Here is a 19,259-nt window from a genome sequence, read left to right on the forward strand (position 1 = left end):
AGATAGATAGATAGATAGATAGATAGATAGATAGATAGATAGATAGATAGATAGATAGATAGATAGATAGATAGATTAGAGTGCATCAAATGCAATAATGCAGGGTAAAATGTCCATCAACAAATCTAATCAGCCCATTCAAAAATAGCAAACACCATTTGCTCAGACATATCCAGTGAACCTTTAGTGCAAACTAATGAGCCACCGCTCCCCAGCTAATGCTCGCTGATGCCAACTGTCACCTTTTAACAATCAAATTACTTTGCTGTCTGTTGCTTGGCAGCTTGGTTGGCTTTTCTCTCTAAGTAAACCTTGAGACTGCATTCACCCCTACTCAATTGGATTTTTGTCCTGATGCTTTTTTCTGAAAGGGTTTAAAATAGTTATTGTTGTTAAAAGTGATTTTGTTTGTTTGTTTGCTTGTTTGTATTTTTTTTAACTGAATTTCATCTCTTTTCGCCAAATGCCCTATTGCTACACATAATAGACACTTGCAGATCCCACCCCCACTCTGTGTGTTGATGGCAGCAATGTTCCTTACCTGAATGTATTTATGTCATTGTCAATGTAAACTTTGGTTATATAGATGATAAGACAGTACTTCATCAGATGTGGACATGGGTTTCCCCACTAAAAATCTATTATTTTAATGAGTGTTCCACAACAAAAGAATATTAAAAAATATACCCTTGCCAACCATAAAGATACCTTCATGACGTACCAGTGTGAAAGTGTGAATAGTATGAGTCATTTCAAGTATTCTCTTGTAAACTGTAAATTATGCTGGTAAGCTATGAGTGTGCAAAAGCTGCTAACATTTCCACTTTATTTATCTGTGACTAAGTCAATGAAGAAAAAAAGACACTGAACTGTGGCTTTATATGTTCATTTCATTTACTGAACAACCATGCATGTGCATGCAGAGTAATGGGTGGAAAACCAGGTCTTATGTATTTAAGCCAATTTCAAAAATTCCATGTTTTGGTTGTTGTTTTTTGCTATTGTTAAATTTTTAAAAAATGACAATTTCTGTGCCATTTCTCACAACTATGTACTTCAACATGTTGTACATTATAAAATAACAGCCTGAAATGCGGTGAAGTGAACTATGGTAAGAATCATTGGATGATGTTGTTTGTTCATAGAATCAATACATTAGAACTGACAGTAATATTAATTTGTGTTTAAGAAGACACACACACACACACACACACATTTGACCATAGTTTTCAGACCCTAAGGCGCACCGAGTTATAAGGCGCATTAAGCGAAACAAAACAGTCAGATAAGTCAAACTTTACTCAACTTATTCATCTTGTTTCCTCCTCTTCCGTACCATTAATTCATTAATCTTGAATTCTCTCGCAGCTGCTCTATTCCCATGTTGTTGCAGTATATTAATGACTAACCTCGTATTGTGGATGGATTTTCTCAGTTGTTCTCCTGAAGTTTGGTCCGTTTACAGCATCCTCCCATGAGATTGCATTTTTCCATAACCATCGGGAACCCTCACGTTAACTTTTATTGAGTGGAAAAAAGTTAGCGTTCATCTTCCAGTTTCACTGTTTATGTTATGCTAACATAGCTGTGTCGCTATTGATCACGTAGCACATCATTATATACCAGTTAACCCAACTTCAGTAACCCTAAAAAAGTCACTGCTGTTTAGTTTTCTGTATTCATTTATGTTGGAAGTGATAGTAGAGCTGTACGTTTTAATTTTTTCAGAAATCTCTCAGTCAGAACAAGGCATATCATGTTTAGGTGGAAACTAGCGAGCTAACTTCCTGCTAACTTCTAACTCCGTTAAATTTAAAAAAATCTGTTTTCATGAAGGCCTGGATGTTAAACGTAATTGTTACACATGGTAAAGCAGCTACACTAATCATTTTATTAAAGATGAAAGAATTTAACTCTCAGTGATGCTGCACTGTTCGTTTGACTTTGGGACCTGAAAAGGACGTGTACCACATAAAATTGGTTCGAAGTCAATAAGCACAACCAGAATTCATACATAAGGTGTACCAGTTTATAAGACACAGTATCAATTTTTGAGAAAATTAAAGGATTTTAAGAGCGCCTTACAGTGCGGAAAATATGGTAAAAGTGTGTATTTTTTAGTAAGTATAGTTAGTCATTAAAAAATTTGCATTTTTTGTATGACTATTTTTATACTTACTGCAAAAGACTCCTGTGAAAAACTAAGTATATCCCATGATTCAATATCTTGCAGAACCTCATTTGCAGCAACTTGAAGTGAAGTTTAATAAATGTCTTAAATTTGCATGTGCTTTCTCCTGTCCCTTTTTCACATGATCGTACACGCTTGGTGTTTTCTTAGGTACACATACAACAAGCTCATGGGCACCAGTCCTAGACCTCTGCCATGTACTCTACCTTTACACAAATTTCTACTTTTTGTCTTTTCATCCACTGACACTGCTACTAGAGTGTTCTTTTGTGAATACTTTTGCTAATTGACATCACGTATTGTTTTCTTTCGTAAGTTCTCTGTATGTGACCAAGTTGTTTTTCTGTGTCTCAGTGAACAAAGCTTTGTGTATTGATCTTCAGTTGGTGTGGTCATTTTTGTTGTGCGTCACTGTGGTTGGACATAATTAATCCAGTTTCTGCAAAACATTTTAGCATGCCGTGTAGTGACACTTGGGAAACTTTCAGTCTAGCCATGATGTGATTTAGAGAAAGTCCCTTTTCCTTCAGAATGACAATTGGACACTTGAGACTTTCACTGAGTTCTAATGTTTCTCCATTACCGCACTGCCACTTAGACTTTGCTGTTGTTTCCTCTTTTACTTATACATCTCTTACGCCATGTATCCACAGTTGTTGACTTGCTGATTTGGGTTATTTTTCTCATCACTGTTTCGTAACATCCGTGTCACATTAGTTAATCAGTAGATTAGACAAACAGATAAATTGTAGTTAAATAATTTACAGTTCCTCTTTTCGGTCTTTCTGTTTCATGAGGCACAGGTAATTCTAAGCTCAATGCACATCCTAATTGGCTACAACATAGTGCACATAGTGTTAGTGCACTAAAAACCGTTACTGGGCTTTGCTAAATTATACAGCTACAGTTAACTTATACATCACCGCTGCTCTGTTGCGTTGCTCTGCTGCACTGTTTAGACTGGACAAAAGCCACAGAGCATGCGTTTAAGATTATTAAACATGGATTTTGCCCTTCTGTCATCCTCAAATCTTCCTAAGCAATTACGCAACATGGTCGATGCTTGAATGTGTGGGTTGGGGTAGTGCTACCCCAGTGTTTTAATGCTGACAACAAGATTAATCTGTTAGCCTTTATTTGCAGAAAACTGGCACCCACAGAGAGTAACTGTGACTTTAGGAAATGGAAGCTGTTAGCTATCGTGCTGGCTTTGGAAGATTGAAAGCACTGGAGGGTGCAAGGCAACCTTTTTTGGTCTGAGGAGTCTGGAATATATCTACTGTGTCAAGAGACCCAGCTCCCAGGCAGCCAAGTGGACATTATTTATGTGACTGTATTAAGCCAGAGAAACTCTCTTGTGCACACTCACATGTGACTAACCCTACAACTGCCTCCTGGTGTCAAAGAAGAATTCTTTCCACCTCTCACTTTTCACAGCACGACTTTCATCTTCCTCATCTATGTAGTCATCTGTTATGTTTTGTTTTTGTAAATCATTTACCGTAGGCCGCAGTCACACAGGGTAAAGAGAAGTTGTAGAGTAATTCTGATTCTAACTGTGTAGTCCCCAACCAGCTGGTCACCTTGTTAAACTGGTTGCCAAGAAGGAAGTGCAGTAAATCCTTCTTGTGATTGCTTTTGTTGTTAGCAGCACATAGTTTGCATGGAAGAGGCCAACTTATCTGCAAGCTCTTGCCAGCTTCTCTCTGAACATTAGTGAAACTGAAATGTGTGGTTTAAACTGTAAAACGAGGTTGTTCGCCTCAACATTTAAAAAAAGAAAAATGCTATTGTTTCACTACTGCTCAGTGAGAAGTTGACGTATCTTCCATGTAATTACAGGGATTTTATGGCAACCGAAACCAAACAATTTCAAAGACTTTTTTGTTGCAGTATCCTGTACCTCTTTGCGATTAATTTTATCTAGTGACAACCATTAGCAACCATTTGCCAACAGGTCAGGAAATTCACATTTTTCCATTGCAACTGTGGTAACACACCGTTTCTAGGCCTGTGTGACTGGGAACATATGTATGTAGGATCTTTTAACTGCTTTTATTCTGTTAATTGTGTCTTATTAACCAGTGTCAGTCTGCTGTGTATACAATGTGTGACCAAAAAGTTCTTCGAATGAGCCCTTAAAGATCATCTTCAGTGGTATGCCCAGACAGCTTCTGGCATGGCTGTGTTTTCAGATTCTTCCACTCAACTTCCAAACTTTTCCTTGTTCCTTGTGTATAAAATGATGCCGGAGTTGTACACTGTTATGTATAACTAGCCTTTGTGGGCATTTTTGCCTCTTCTCTTGTGTAAATTGCTCCTCTGACTAATACTCATGTAAGATGTTTTTGCTTGCATGTAAAAGTTTGGATGCTTGGCTTTTATCTGATTTCCTGTATGATCTCTGGCTGTGCTTCAATTTTTCGGACCCTTGTTGTTACAGTTAAGATATGGACAATGGCTTCACACAAATATACATGAACAAGTCTCTGATGAGACAAACCCTCCTAAGTGTCATTCAATTTAATATGCTTCAGTGGATGTGATGCAGCACAAGTAAATCGCAAACTCTTTATTGTACAATTAATAACTTTTTTCTTTAAGGTCCACTCTTTAATAAGCAGAAATAGTTTTTAAAAAATAAAACAAAAACACAAAGACAGTACACTGTAAAAAAAAAAAAAAAGAGTTTCATTATGAGAGCTTCTTTCTTGTGAAATACAAAACATAACTAGCAGGACGTCTGCTGCGTTTCAGTAGAAATATTAATTATTAATCAGCTCATTAGGGTAAAAGGAAATTAAAAACTTCATTCTATCGAGTGCTCCGTTATATATGTCCAAAGACTCCAAATGCTTAAAATAAGATCTAAGTATAGCTTGTTGGTATAGTCCATTAAGACCAAGCCTGCATTACAATGCTATGAGTCATAACAGCTAATCAATGGAGTCGCATTGATTTCCCTATGAGTCTGGCTACAACCTGAGTTAGCTCATTAAAAGCTGAGTCTGGAGAAAATGGATCTTTAAGATGTTGGAGCTAATGCCACAAGATGATTGACTGCAACATTAATTTCTTTAAACCTGATTCGTTTACTAACGCTTCTTCAAAATGCTGCAAGCTTTAAAACTGTGGTGAAAAGAACATGGGTTTTTCTTTCTTTTCCATCTGAAAAGAAGTTAATGGGGCAGCTTCAGCATCACCAGTTGTGACTTCCATTCAAAAATAGATACATGCTTTCTTTTTTTGCCAACAGAGCTTTTCAAGCATCTAAACATGATGTATCTGAGGGTTTAAAAATAAAGTAAGGTTTAGAAACCAGAACATTTCTGTACTTCAGAGGAAAAAAGCCTGGCTTTATCTTTATCCTTTTATTTTAAAAAAACAAAACACTTTGCTAGACCCAAAGCAGCAATATCTAAAGGAGTCATTCTGTATTCATTTATTATTCTCTGACATTATTGTGGAAGAATTTTGGTGAACTCTTCTCTATAAAATTGACTAAGTTGATTGAGGTTTGCGGCCATTCTTTTATGCACAGCTATTTGTGTTCCTGTCGCAGCATTTCAGTTGACTTGAGGTCTGGACACTGGGCTATTGTAACACTTGTGTCCTTCCCCTTTTTGGCCAATTTGTCATAGGTTAACTGAGACCTGTAGAGTCTGAAATGTTGCTCTTGGGGTTTTTGTAGTTTCTATGAGCATAGCTCCATGGTAGGGTGAATTTGATGGGAAGATCATGGCATCATATGAACAGATACCAGAATTCTCCAGAGTAGCAAACCTCCAAAACTGCTTCTTATGGAAGGATATACATGATTGTACAATTCAGGAAATCAGCAGTATAGACCTTTAATTAAACAAAACTGGTTTTATTCAGGGTTTATACTATGCAGTCAATGTTCATCTTAGATTGTAATGATATTTACTAAAAAAAACCCTCTGCTGACACATGAGGAAGCTGCTGTATAAATTATGAACCAAGTAACAGACATAATGTTGATTCAAACGCTTCCTCTTTCAGTCTTTTTGCTGTCTTTCTTTCACTTTATTATTCTTTTTCTCCATTTCTGTCTCACACCCCTGACACACACTTATATACATCCATCATTATTGCCTTCCTTTTCAACTTGACACTTGTGAAGCACACAGCTATGTTGCATTTATAATTATCTATATGTTTAATGGCGAAGACTAAGAGACTGGGTGTATGGGTTAATTGTTGCATACTGTCTGCGTGAAAAAAACTCTGAGCACCTGGACATAATACTGATTTATTTCTTGTTAAATATGTCAGACACTGGGCACACAAAGTTATGCTAACAAAGGCTTTGTATGGCATGCATTGGAGGTAATGCATATTTAAATATATCAGGGTTGCTCAGTCACGCTATGATTGCATAGATTGGACAAAAAAAAATACAATGGCTCTTCAGTTGCGGCAACAGTGTCTAACAACAAAACCAGAAGTGGCTTACACTGAAGAACTCGTGGGAGAGCAGAACCCGAGGCTAATATCACATTAACCAGGACTGAGATGCATACATTATTCAGCTCCTTACACTGTGCACGATATGACATACAAATGTAACAACAAAGATTGCCTTTTATACATACACAAAATAACATACACAAGTGGGATGGAAATAATCCCGTTACTTAACTCATGAGAGGAAGACTTTACTTGAAAAAGCTGCCATGCAAAATCCTATAATATCTCAATACACACTCACACACATACAATTGTACACATGTCTATCACATATAGCTTATTATTCATATTAAATTAGTAGTGGCAGTAGGGGCAGCTTTTCCTCCTTTGTAAGCAGTTAGTGCACAGTCTTCTTGTTCTGTCCGTCTGCCGCATCTCCAGGTTAGTTTCATCTGCTCCCAGACTCCATTACTTACCAACACATACAGCACTGGGTCCACCACAGCATTCAAACTGGACAGTGCAAGCGTACAGGAGAAGAAGAAGTGCATTTGTTCTTCAAACCTGCAGTAACTCCCATTGTGACTCTTATCAAAATTGTTATTATAAAATACTAGTGAGCGTATGAGCAAAAGAATATGATATGGAGCAAAGCAAACTGAGAAGATCCCAATGACTCCAAAGGAGAGAAGACGGACCTTCCTCTTAACCTGGGCGCTCAGGCCGGGACTTCGGCCCACAGTGGCTAACACCCTCCAGTAGCTCACTGCCAGCACTAGCAGGGGTAGCAGGAAGCCCAAGCCTACTCTGAGCAAGTTGAATAGAGCAATAGGCTTCTCCATGGGGTAGGTCTCATAACAACGGTCATTATTGTTGTTCTCATCATGGGCGTCTGTGAGATTATCATAGACCAGCATTATGATGTGTATCACCACCACTACCACATAAACTACGATACACTGCATCCAGGCGTAGCAAGAAGTTCGGTGTGTCTTGAAGCGGAGTGGGTAGCTGACCACCAGACAGCGGTCTACAGAGATACAGCAAAGCAGGTAGATGCTGATATACATATTAGAGTAGTAGACAAAGCCAGCTACACTGCAGGACCCAGAACCTAGCATCCAGCGGTGGTTAAACCGGTAATAATTTATCCAAAGGGGCATAGTGATGATGAAAAGGAAGTCAGAGATAGACAGGTTGAGCAGGAAGATTCCCAGGACATTTTTTTGCCTCACTTGTTGAATGATGGGGCCCAGGGTCAGTACATTGAAGATCAAACCAAAAACAAAGGCCAGTATGTAAACAGACATCAGCAAGTCACTGACAACACTCTCTCCAATGTTAACGCATGTTGCGTTGTTGCCTGTTTCTGGTTTAAAAGTGGAGTTCATGGTTCCTTTAGTTAGCTGTAACTCCCCTGGTTAAAGAAAATCACCTGCAAGACAAAAATATATCATTAAATCCCTGAAATTAAAAGAAATACAGTAACACGACTTCACCGTAATACTTTAAAAACATATAATATAGCTTAGATATTTTGTATCCCCTATTCTATTTCATGGTTGACTGAGCTCAAGAGATAAAAAAAATAATTTGGTTGTCCTGATGTTTTTCAATGTGAGATAGTTTGATTCTGCACACTATATGGTGTTCAGGCATAGAGTCGATGGGAGTCCTCAGCTTCCTGGTATGGGTTTAGTCATGCTGCTTGATGATAACAGTTTCCACCCACGGTTTTAATAGAAAGTGAAATTGCCAAAAGTCCCTGCCTCAGCTGCACTGTATGGAGAACACATGTCATAAGGTAAGCTGTCGTTGTTGTGGAAACAGACAGCATTAAGGAACTGATACCTTTTAGATTAACTTGATGTAGAACCTTCTGCACTCGATCACCTGAGCACTCGATCAACATTACTTGTTGTTAATGCTACTTTTTATTAAATTATCTATAAATTGCTGCATTTATTCTCCTGCGTGGTCTAAGTTGCAGGCGAGGATCGCACAGAATGTACAGGCAAACTGATTATTTGCATTTTACAGTAATCACAGATTACAGGTTACTTTTTGTTTCTCAGCACAATAAGAGCCTTGCAGCCTCCCACAGAATTGCATTCTGGGGGACAAAAAAGTTGGCAGTCATATAGTGAGTTGGACCAGTTATTTCCAATTTAAATGTGACGTTACAAACAGATGCAGATGTGACGAAGGTAGTTGTTTACTGCAGCTTCAAGAATGAGTAATGTGAAACTCATGCACTCTATAAATGAATCAATTAATTCTCTCCCTGATTTGAACCATCACACCTGGTCCATCACAGAGCTCTGAGTGTAATTCACACCAGATACACCTTAAAGATTAGCGTAACCCAGCAGAGACAAGAATTTCAAAATGAATTTAATAATAATCCAGTAATACTTTCTGTTTCAAAAAGATAAAAGACAAAGAGCAGGTAAAATCCGCTGTGAGACTGATTTTGTTATTTTGACATGAACCTTTCCTCTTTGAAGAAGTCTTCTTTTCCATGAGAATAAAGCTAGCAGTGCAGTTTCAGAGAGGATACGAAACTATTCGACTGAACTTGGACATTTAAAAGGTGAGAGATTTGTGGTATAACGACAAGGTCAGTGGGCATAACCGAAGTATTTATTCATATTTACACCATCAGTACAATCTTATACACCCATTCATTGTGACGATTAAGGGGTTAATGTTTAGTTTGTGTTCCACTGGAAAAAAAATCCACATTAATTATTTTACCAGGTAATGGGAACCAATGGTTAACACACTCTTCTTAATGTAGACCACAAGACTAAAATATTTTTGTACAGATATTTTATTCTTTCCATTTGCTGTATAAAATTTAAGCATTAGGAGATCAAACTTTGCTCGTTATTTCTGTGGCTTTTGCTGATATTTGTTTCCTCTCTTTGTTTTGTTCCCTCTCTCTCTTCCAGGCTTGACCCTGGTGTGTTTATAGGCTCAGGAAGCATCTAATGCTATTAACGTCCAGAAAACTCAATAATAGAGAAGCCATTTGGAGACAGATCGTCTTCAGAGAACGATAATGTGTATGTGCACATGTGCCTGTGTGCAGGTTTGTTTGAAATGGGTTTGATTTAATGGATTATTCATAAAATTTAAAAAAAAAAATGGGAGACTTATCATGACTGCATTATAGGAAAGTTTTCCTCATAAATCAAAACTTTTCTAAAATATTTCAGTTGTTAGTCACCACTTAGGATACTATGACTAATGACAAACAGGTATTCCCCTATTACAAAGATAGAGTTTACCTCTAATGCCTGTAATGGTTCATTTGTCCTGTTCAGGTCCTTCTTAAAAACAATATTTTTTTTCTTTTTTCCTCTTGCATACATCTTTTTTGTTCTTTTGCTGTCTCTATCAGTACATTTCAAATCCAAACAAACGACTACTTTGCACAGCTGGCCAGGGCTTGATTCACTCATTTTTTCCATCTGAGCCAACTATGTGTTTGTTAGCATTATGTGCTGAAGTAAATCTGGTTGTCATTATGAATTGTTAAGAGAGCAGCATTTTAGCCTTATCTCTAAAGAGGGGGGATGTGGTGATTGCCAGATGCCCCCCTTTTAAAACAAAAAGAAGAAATATGCGTTTTAACTTGCCTCCCTCATATCAAAGTGGTGTTTCAAAGGTAAAGCAGTCCACAGTTTCTTCTTCCATAGCAGTTTTCTGTTGCCCTCTCCAGCGTGCTGTGGTGACCACCGCTGGGAGAATCACAGAAAACATTCAACCCTCCAGAGAATCAACATTTCAAACCTAATTATTTTTGCAGTGGTTACTCACATCACCTCAAGCATTCCATCTTTCCCTTGACAACAGTCCACTGGGTACAAAAAGAAACCCAGCATATGAAGTGTGGTTTCAAAATAAATGAATACCTTCACTACATTTAAGAACTTGGCAAACATAATAAAAGTTACCTTTGAACTTGTCCTTTTCTAGGGCAGTTTATAAAAAGTTTTACATAAATTCCCTCATCTGGTTTCCAGAACTCCAGTCAGTAATGAATGACCTCACCTGTTGTTTGTTGATAGAAAGTTGTATGTTGTAGAAAGCTGTCCAGTGGGTGAAGAGTGTTAGACGCATTCCAGACCTGCTTCAGGTTCAGCAGAGTTCAGTCCAGGAAGATCAGAAAAAAAGCTTCAGAAGAGACTTTTCAGAGCTGCTGACATGCAGCCAAGCCACTGCAGTTCCTCATAATCTCAAATGAACCAGATCATTAACAGCCAGTTCAATAGCTGCAGCTGCAGAAGAGGTTGTTTTTCTCTGTACTGTGTAGTTTGCTCTCGTTGCTAGTTCCCGTTGACAGCCGCAGCTGAAATGTCAGTAAGAAGTGTGGAAGGGCGAAGTACAGAAAGGGGAAGACACACGTAGGAGGAGGGAGGTTTGCTTCTGCACACGTGCGTGCAGGAAGTGTTCAGGGCTGGGCAAAAATTAAACGGTTATAGAAAAGATATGAATCATGCGTTAATGCTCTTATGAGACCAGAAAAAAGTCCCCTCCCCCTCCTCTCCGATTTAAGGGAAATTTATAACTTATGGGTCGGGAGCTGCATAGCTCCTGTCTTCCCCTTTTACATCACAGTGAGTGTTTAAATAGCATCATTGTAGTTGTAGTTCTTAATGAGTGGGTCATTCACTCCTTTTTTTGGTCTAAATGTCTTTTTCAGTTTGGCTGATCACTTTCAGTCTGGTTCAGTACGAGAAAACCAAAATGTGTCAATCACGTCACTGTAAAACACGAAGAAGATAAAGAACGTTGCTCTGTTTCAGATGATGTGAACACTGGGTATCAGCACCGTGTAGGTCTCAGTCGAGGCTGTTCACATGTTTATAAATGGAGTCTGTGACGAAACCTTGAGGTTGCTCTGGTTATGCGTTGAGTGACCATCAGTGTACAGATGTGAATGTTGACGGCAAGAACACATTCCTTACATGACGTTAAGAAAAAGGAAAGGAAAGTAGACGATTATTGAAACGGAAACGATAAATGTATGGAAATAAAATACTCAAAAGGGGAATTTCCAGATACTCTGATTTTCCACCTGAAGCATTGTTTCTTCTTTCCTCTGTAATGCTTTGATGTCACACACATGTTCAATAAGTTCAGCTTTTTGTCACTGCATTTCAGCAGAATATGAGTAAGAATGAGTAATTTTCTTTTTATTGGTATTCTTTCTTTTAATTTTTTTCTTCTCTAATAAACAAATGATTAAATAACATTACATGAATGTGTACATTTTCCTGTTGAATTCAGGCTTTTATTGTCTGTCATTTCTAACAGATCCAGCTTTTTGTCTGTAATGTAGTCTTACAGAGCTTACATCACTTAGCAACCACATTAATTGTGTCTAAATACTATTTAAGGCCATGTTGGTGATGTATTATTTTACCTACCTATGCTACCAACCTATTTTTTCTTAAACTCAAATACAGAACAAGTTTATCTGTCACTTCTGCTGTGGCTTTTACACTTTTTTAACGACTACCTCAAGGTGCCAATAATGTGATGCCAAAAAGTTTAAGTGCTGAGAATATTTTTTAAAAGTTGTGCATGTGGATATTAAATTTGTCAACTTCCCTTTTTCATTCCTTAGTATGACACTGATAAATGGAAAATTCTTTGCTATTTTGGCAAAAGAGAACAAGACAAGGCAGTGGGCATATGTTTGGTGCATTTCAGTTTCTTGTAACTGTTTCCTCGCATGATAGTGTGCTTCACCTCCATCACCTTAAAATAAATCATTTTGCTGGTTTACCTGCCTGTTTTTTGGTAACAAGCATCCAACTTGCGGTCACATGAAGCAGAGTCAGAGGGCACTAATGAGACAGAGCAGTAGGCATACAGTGAATTTTGCCATCATAAATTTTCCATAAAAACTATTTAAAAGATTATTTATGGAAATGTCATTTTAGAAAAACAGTCTTGTGTAATGTAATATAAATACAGATATTTCCATTTTATGATAATGGTAGGATTGCAAGTATTTCACACCTCCCAGTGGTTTTTAAGCTTAGGGTTTAGCTTTTGTTGCATCACACAGTGGTGTGATATAGAAAGAGATTTAGTACCTTTTTGGTCATGCATCTACATGACAACCGGAAATGCTCTGCAATTTTCTGTAATTTTGCAAATTGCTCTACACAGTTGATCTATTGCCTTTCAAAATGCATTACGCCTAAGTGCAGGGGCAAACTCAGCAGCTGGTATAGCCGTTTAATGTACTTGATGGCCAAGCTGGAGGTCATCGGTTGTGCAGTCATACCAAGTGGAGGAAAGTGCAATCAGAATTTGTGATCATGTTACACAATCACAAACAAAACATTTCCAGAGCTAATGATGGTTTGTGGGCTTTGTGTTCAGTGTTTACACAGATCGTTATCTCAAGAAGCATGAAATAACAAGAAAGTGGAAATGACTGAAAACTCTGGAGTTCAGTTCTTATTTTGATTGGGTAGCATTATCTCGAAATTCCGCATGCGTGCACTACTTTCTTTTGTATTTAATGAAAAGCTGATGTGTTTTCCAGATGAGGTGCAGCTATAAACTGAGAGTGCAAATTGCAATTGTTCTAGGAGTAGTTGCAGTTCAAATAAGATGACACTCTCTGAGTTATGAACACTCCTGGTAACCTTTTGAGCACACGGCCAATTGCATTTTGTGAAAAAACAGCACTTTCTCCCACAGACTTCATTAATACAGATAACTTCTGAACAAGCCTGAGAGAAAATGGAATTGCACTCACTGGCTAAAATCAATTGGCATGCATGTGCATGCACCCCAAGCAGAGCTGCAGAACAAAACAGACTCCACCAAAGCTGACAAGAAATGAGCACTGGGAGGTCTCAGAGGTTTAGATGACAAAACGTGCTATGGAAATAAGTAATCAGTAGCTCTTTCCGTATGGAAGCGACACTAATATAATACAAGTTCAAAGATCACATTACACTTCTGAGTACTTTATTAAAGTATCAAGTTGCGATTATTGTTAATATATTTCTTAGTTTAAAAAAAACAAAATCAAAAAGAACTATGTGGTGAGGCGTGGTCGGCGGTGCCAGGCGGAAGCACCGGCACGGCATCCGCAATCACGCCCACCGTATTTAAAAACACGGGGAAGTAGGGGTAGAGAAGAGTTGTGGTGTGATGAGTGTGTATTTAATGATGGCTTCTTTATTACGCCACTCTCTGGACCCTCCGCGTCTCTATCGCACCACAAACTAATTCTCAAGAAAACTGTCTGTGGTAAAGACAAAAGAGCACACTAATGAGAACAAGATTACACGTTAATTCACAACCAAAACATGGACAGACAATTTTGTGTTATATTAATCTACAGCAGAAAAAAAAATCCCTCCTGAATGTACTGTTTACAACAGTCACATACCCTGATTGAGCTTATTAGGTACATTTTCTAGCACTGCACTGGCCCCCCTTTTGCCTTCAAAGCCCCCATAAAAGATTTAACACGGTGCTAGAATTTTTCCTCCGAAATTCCGAGCCATACAGACATGATAGCATCAAACAATGATGTGAATCTCCTGTTCCACCGCATTCCAAAGATGCTCTGCTGGATGCAAATCTGGTGATTGTAGAGGCCATTTGAGTACAGAGAACCCATCATGAGAACCCAGTTTGAGATTATTTGAGTTTTATGACAGTATGTTATCCTGCTGGAGGCAGCCATCAGTTGGTGGGAAATATACATTCCTAAATGATACACTGTGGTCATATATGAATCAGCATGGTGGACAATAGCACTCAGGTAGTTTAAAAAAATGTGAATTTGGTACTGAGGGACCTAAAGTGAGCAAAGAAAATATCCTCACCACCACCAGCAATCTGACCAATTGATAAAAGGAGGGCTGGATCCATGCTTTCATGCCATTTATACCCAATTCTGACCCTACCATTTGAATGTTGCTGCAGAAAGTCTCATAAGCAGGCACATTTTCCAATCTTATATTATTCAGTTTTGGTAAGAAGTGTGAATTGTAGCATCAGTTTACTGTTCTTAGCTAATAGGAGTGGTACTCTGTGTGGTCTTCTGTTTTAAGTTTCATAAGGTGCATTTAAGGTGCATGTCAGATTCTGTTCGGCATACCTTTTCTACAACGAGCAGTCATATGAGTTACTGTATTGACAATGCTCCTGTGACGTCAACAAGCTATTTTCACGCAGAGAACTGACACTCACTGAATATGTTCTCGCTTTCAGACCAGCAACTATGTCACATTCTTTCCCATTTTTATGTTCCTTTTGACAGGTTGTCCTATGGGCCAAAATGCACTGGATTGCTGCCATCTGATTATTAACTCTGTGAAATAATAAGCCAATCAATTATTCCTCTGTGTGCGTGTAGACTGCTAAACCTAGTGCTTGCAGGTGAAAAGAACACTTTCATTTAAGAAGCACAAGGTCATTAATCTGGATGCCCGACTGCTTTTTTGCTTTCAGTGGAAACGTTGAGTGAAAACAGAAATATTTTTAAGCTGTCTTCCACCTACTCAAACAAACTAGACTGATATTGCTTGTCGCAGATAAAACTCAATAGAAATGTAATTTCTGGTGCCAGGTACATCTCTCTGGAGGTTTGGGCCTGTCTCTTTTGCTTACTAAGTGGAGGGCTCTACATGACAGTGCAAAAACAATGGGCTGGAAGATTGAAGCTGATGAGATAGAATGAAAGTTACTGACACTTGAAAGAAATAAAAGGAGGGGAGGAAAAAGGAAGAGTCTATCATCTGGCATTGTTTAAGAATGACGACGGGTGTAGGGTAGGAGCAACAAGGGTGCACTTCTACCAGTATAACTGAGTGAAGAGTACTCATTTCACAATGGAAAAAAATTCAGCGTCTTTGCCTCCATTGCCACAGGGTCCTCTTGAGTGCCACTCAGACTGTGGGGTGTTAAAAAACACCAAAAAAAACAAAAAAAAAAACACTGTCTGTGCTTTGAGAGCTGGGAGTACTTTTTTGTGTGTCTCTGGTTCCAATTCCATCATAATTCTTTAGTCCATGTTGCCTACGTCTGTACCAAAGTACCCAGCAGCATATTTGGAGGGGAAAAAATCTCCTCTTCTGTCAGCCTGTGAGTAGAAAACTAGTGGTGCAGAACAAGTCGTCCTTATTCTTTTGTTATGCTTTAAATGAAGCACGTCTTTTTCCATAGACAATCTAAGGCACAGTAATGGCCCTTGTTTTATAAATATATTTATAGGGAAAAAGCAAATAATCTGTATATGGCTGACAAATATTTTAGGACTAAATCCGTATCTGCTCAGGCCTGTGTGCAATTTCTCAGGAAGCAGGTGAAAATGAGCAGGTTCCAGTTAAGCATGCACGGACGTCACGTTAAATAAAACTTCCAAGACAAATACAATGCTGTAGGAGGTTTGTATTATCTAAAAGCCAGGATCATCCTTCAAACAAGTTATACACAGTCTACACATATTTGACAGCTATATAAGCTTCAGGTTATACATTCATAAAACAGTAACTACAGTATGTTCAATGATGAATCTAGATAATGCTACTTCACAGAAACATGTAACACATCGACATGAAAGGTAGTCAATACTTGTACAAGATAAGTTGTCCAAACTAGTTTAGTGACCCACACTGTCCACCCATACACTTACATCACAGGGGAATGTCTGCTTTTGCTGAAAGATGCGTTCATTTATCTGCTCATTATTAACGGTACAAATCATTTCAGTGACCTGCTTGACCTCAGATGGCTCACAACGAATGATAACACAATAAAAAGCAATTTTCAGCAGCAGCTACAGAGAGCTGTCACCGATATACGAAATCTCACGACTGAAAATTGTCCGGTGAGTGGAAGTATTACACTGCCCGCAAGCTAGTTCATTTAAACTCATAATGGCATCTTTAATTACATATAATTTTCTAAAAGGCCATTGTGGCCACAAACCTGCGGTAATTACTGGAGGATTTGCTGTCGCCAGATCGATACCTTTGGTTTTCACTATAGAACACGAATTTATGGGAATGCATTTGTGAATATAGATGGCTTCTCTCAGTGGACTCACTTCAGTAATTACCAGCACAGAGGAAGTCTTTTGTTGCTGTAAAGAGCTCCATCACTGAAAAGAGATTGAACTGAATTTTCTGTAATTCCAGTCAGTCCCATTAAAATAATATATTAAAGAAAAAAAAGAAGCATCGCGTTGCTTTTAATTTCGTAACGTTTCGGCTGGGTTTTACTACTGTTTGTATAGCAAAATGTTTGATTCTTTGATTCTTATCTGCACCTGTGGTAAAATTTCCTTGTTTGCTCTGATGCACACTACACTGACAGGGGGAAAGAACATGCTGTTTTTCCATTCCTCTGACAAATTCGGATTTACGGTTCACTCCGCAACTTTTATCTGTAAAGGCACCCTGAACAGATGAACAGGGAATGTGAAATAGAGTTGAGCAGTCGTTATCATAAAAGAAATTCAACAATTCAAAAGATGAAAGAGGACCAAGACGAGCAGAGTAAATGCTTTAAAGGTTTTCTTCGGGCTGGAGGAGAGAAATTGGATTTATAGCTGTAAAACTGAGTGCTCTCACGCAGCTCTAATCAGTCAGACACTTTATTTTATAAAAACCACATGATTCTTCGCAAGTGTGTCTTTTTAGAGTACAAGGCCACCATCCCCTTCTCCTTCTCCCCGCTTCTTTCATCCTTCCTAAATGAGCGTGAGTCCTCCACCTCTCTGTGGTCAGAGTATGCTGACCCTCTCTGTGAGACCTTGCATATCTGCATCCTCCCCGCCGTCCTCGTCATCGGAAGCATGCGCCAGAGGAGGCGGCACAAAGTGAGCAGGGTATGGCAGAGTGTGTTCACGGGCATACATTTGCCAGCGGCTGTCATCGCTCTCGTGGGTAATGTAACGTTCCCCGAGCTTAGTCTCCAGTTCCCGCAGGTCGAGCCACGTCTGATAGTCCTGGGAAATGACAAACAGGAATAAACACGGTGATGAAATCTGAGTGTCGGGAATCGCAAAAATTTGATCGATACATGTGCCAATGCATTTGTTTGCGCGGGCACATGTGCATGTGTGTACATAAGAACTAGAATGACACTGAAATGATAAACTATGCTTTCAACCCACTCGTGGCTACCGTGACAATGAATATTAATTAATCCGGTGACATTCTGGCAACAAAAAAACAACAGCAATAGCAGCCTGCTTTTCCACCGCTAAACATTTTGTTTTGAAGCAGGCATTTAAGAGCTGCGCAGTCAAAGAAAACACAATTTCTTTAACTAATCCCCTTTCTGTTATGTTTTCAATAAAGTTAAAAACCTCCAGCCTTGAGCTGACCTTTCAATGCTCGGATTTGTGTGCATAGACCTCGGCTTTATTGTTGCAATTTTCTTTAAAAGCAACAAATTTTATTGAAGCAATTTTAAGGACTTAAATTGCTGCTCAGAAACTACAGTTACTAGCATTTACCACAGAAAAGGGGGCCTTTTCTTGTATGTTTAATAGCCAATAATAACGGATAAAAAATTGTAGGAACGATAGAGTGGAACATTCATTCTAATGTGTGCCTGTGAGCAGTTCATTAATATAGTACCTGTAAGTATGCGTGGCTGAGACTTTTATCTACACTGTAGCGTTTCCTCATCTTAACTTGCAGCAGGTTGTTGATCAGGTCAATAGCTGGAAACACAAACACATGTTTTTCAATAAAAATCAAACCACCTCTTACTCACACACACACGCAAGCACACAGAAACCATCAGAGTTGTCATCTCTTTATCATACCTTATTTGTCTAGACACTAAACCCGACTTTAGTTGTGGTAAAACTGAAGTACAACTTATCACAGATCAGATTGGTTGCATTCTGAAAACAACATTCAGTACTAGTCACTCTTTCCTGCCCTTTCTCATAAGCACTCATACATTTTATTTTTTTCTCCACTACTAGGCAAAGGTGATGTTAAATAACAATTTTATATATTGATTACAAAAACCAATCCAATAGCTTTTGCAGGTATTGTAAGTGTACATCAACGTCCATCTCACGGTTGTGTTTAACAGGAGAAATCTCCTCTAGCTGATTCCCTCTCTGAGATTACCATCACTGGAGATCTGCTTCCAGGGATTAGGAGGATACATAAAGGCTGCGTTGTGGATCTGGTCATTGATATCTTCATCTTCATTGAATGGGAATGTCCCGCTGAGGCTGACGTACATAATGACGCCGACTGACCACATGTCTAGTGAGCGGTTATAGCCCTGGTTTAACAGAACTTCTGGAGCCAGATAGGCAGGTGTGCCAACCACTGAACGGCGGAATGACTTCTCTCCAATGATACGGGCAAAGCCAAAATCACACAACTTCACCTGAGAGAAGGAAACAGTCAAGAACAGAGACACATGACTGCGAGGCATCTGGTAAAATAACAAAATGGCAGGAAATGTATATGAGCAAGTGCAGAAACCACATGTGTTGCAAACGAGCTGGTTGGGCAAGTGCGTGTGTGCGTGTTCCTGTCTAGCTATCTTTGTGAGAAAATCTGCATTCTACTATACCTGTGAGAACCAAAAGGCATTTGTGAGGACACAAAAA

The 19,259-nt window shown here is 38.7% G+C and overlaps 2 protein-coding genes across 8 annotated transcripts in view; both read right to left on the bottom strand.

Annotated features, from left to right (window-relative positions):
* Positions 1-6,230: 6,230 nt before the first annotated feature.
* On the bottom strand, positions 6,231-11,043 carry gpr184 (G protein-coupled receptor 184). Of its 5 annotated transcripts, none has more exons than XM_013910668.1 (4): positions 10,682-11,043; positions 10,453-10,487; positions 10,267-10,368; positions 6,231-8,057 (listed from the first exon to the last, which is right to left on the bottom strand). In XM_013910668.1, exon 4 carries the CDS (start codon positions 8,011-8,013, stop codon positions 6,967-6,969), a length of 1,047 nt encoding a protein of 348 aa, XP_013766122.1. In that variant the 5' UTR covers positions 8,014-8,057; positions 10,267-10,368; positions 10,453-10,487; positions 10,682-11,043; the 3' UTR covers positions 6,231-6,966. The 5 variants fall into 5 exon arrangements, with proteins under 5 accessions (XP_013766122.1, XP_005720926.1, XP_005720925.1 ...); XM_005720869.1 differs by lacking the exon at positions 10,682-11,043 and adding an exon at positions 10,585-10,665; XM_005720868.1 differs by lacking the exon at positions 10,682-11,043 and adding an exon at positions 10,585-10,665 and having other exon boundaries at positions 10,267-10,487.
* Positions 11,044-16,045: 5,002 nt separating this feature from the next.
* Positions 16,046-19,259, bottom strand: part of prkd2 (protein kinase D2) — a 32,623-nt gene continuing 29,409 nt past the window's right edge. For all 3 annotated transcript variants that reach the window (XM_005720872.1, XM_005720873.2, XM_005720871.1), the window contains 3 exons: positions 18,766-19,033; positions 18,259-18,344; positions 16,046-17,621 (listed from right to left, as the gene is read on the bottom strand). In XM_005720872.1, the coding sequence (XP_005720929.1) occupies positions 17,397-17,621; positions 18,259-18,344; positions 18,766-19,033 (579 nt within the window). In that variant the 3' untranslated portion in view covers positions 16,046-17,396. The remainder of the gene's footprint in view (positions 17,622-18,258; positions 18,345-18,765; positions 19,034-19,259) is intronic.

The sequence above is a fragment of the Pundamilia nyererei genome, unplaced genomic scaffold (assembly GCF_000239375.1).
Source record: "Pundamilia nyererei isolate P.nyererei 1_Seehausen unplaced genomic scaffold, PunNye1.0 scaffold00003, whole genome shotgun sequence".
Lineage (NCBI taxonomy): Eukaryota > Metazoa > Chordata > Actinopteri > Cichliformes > Cichlidae > Pundamilia > Pundamilia nyererei.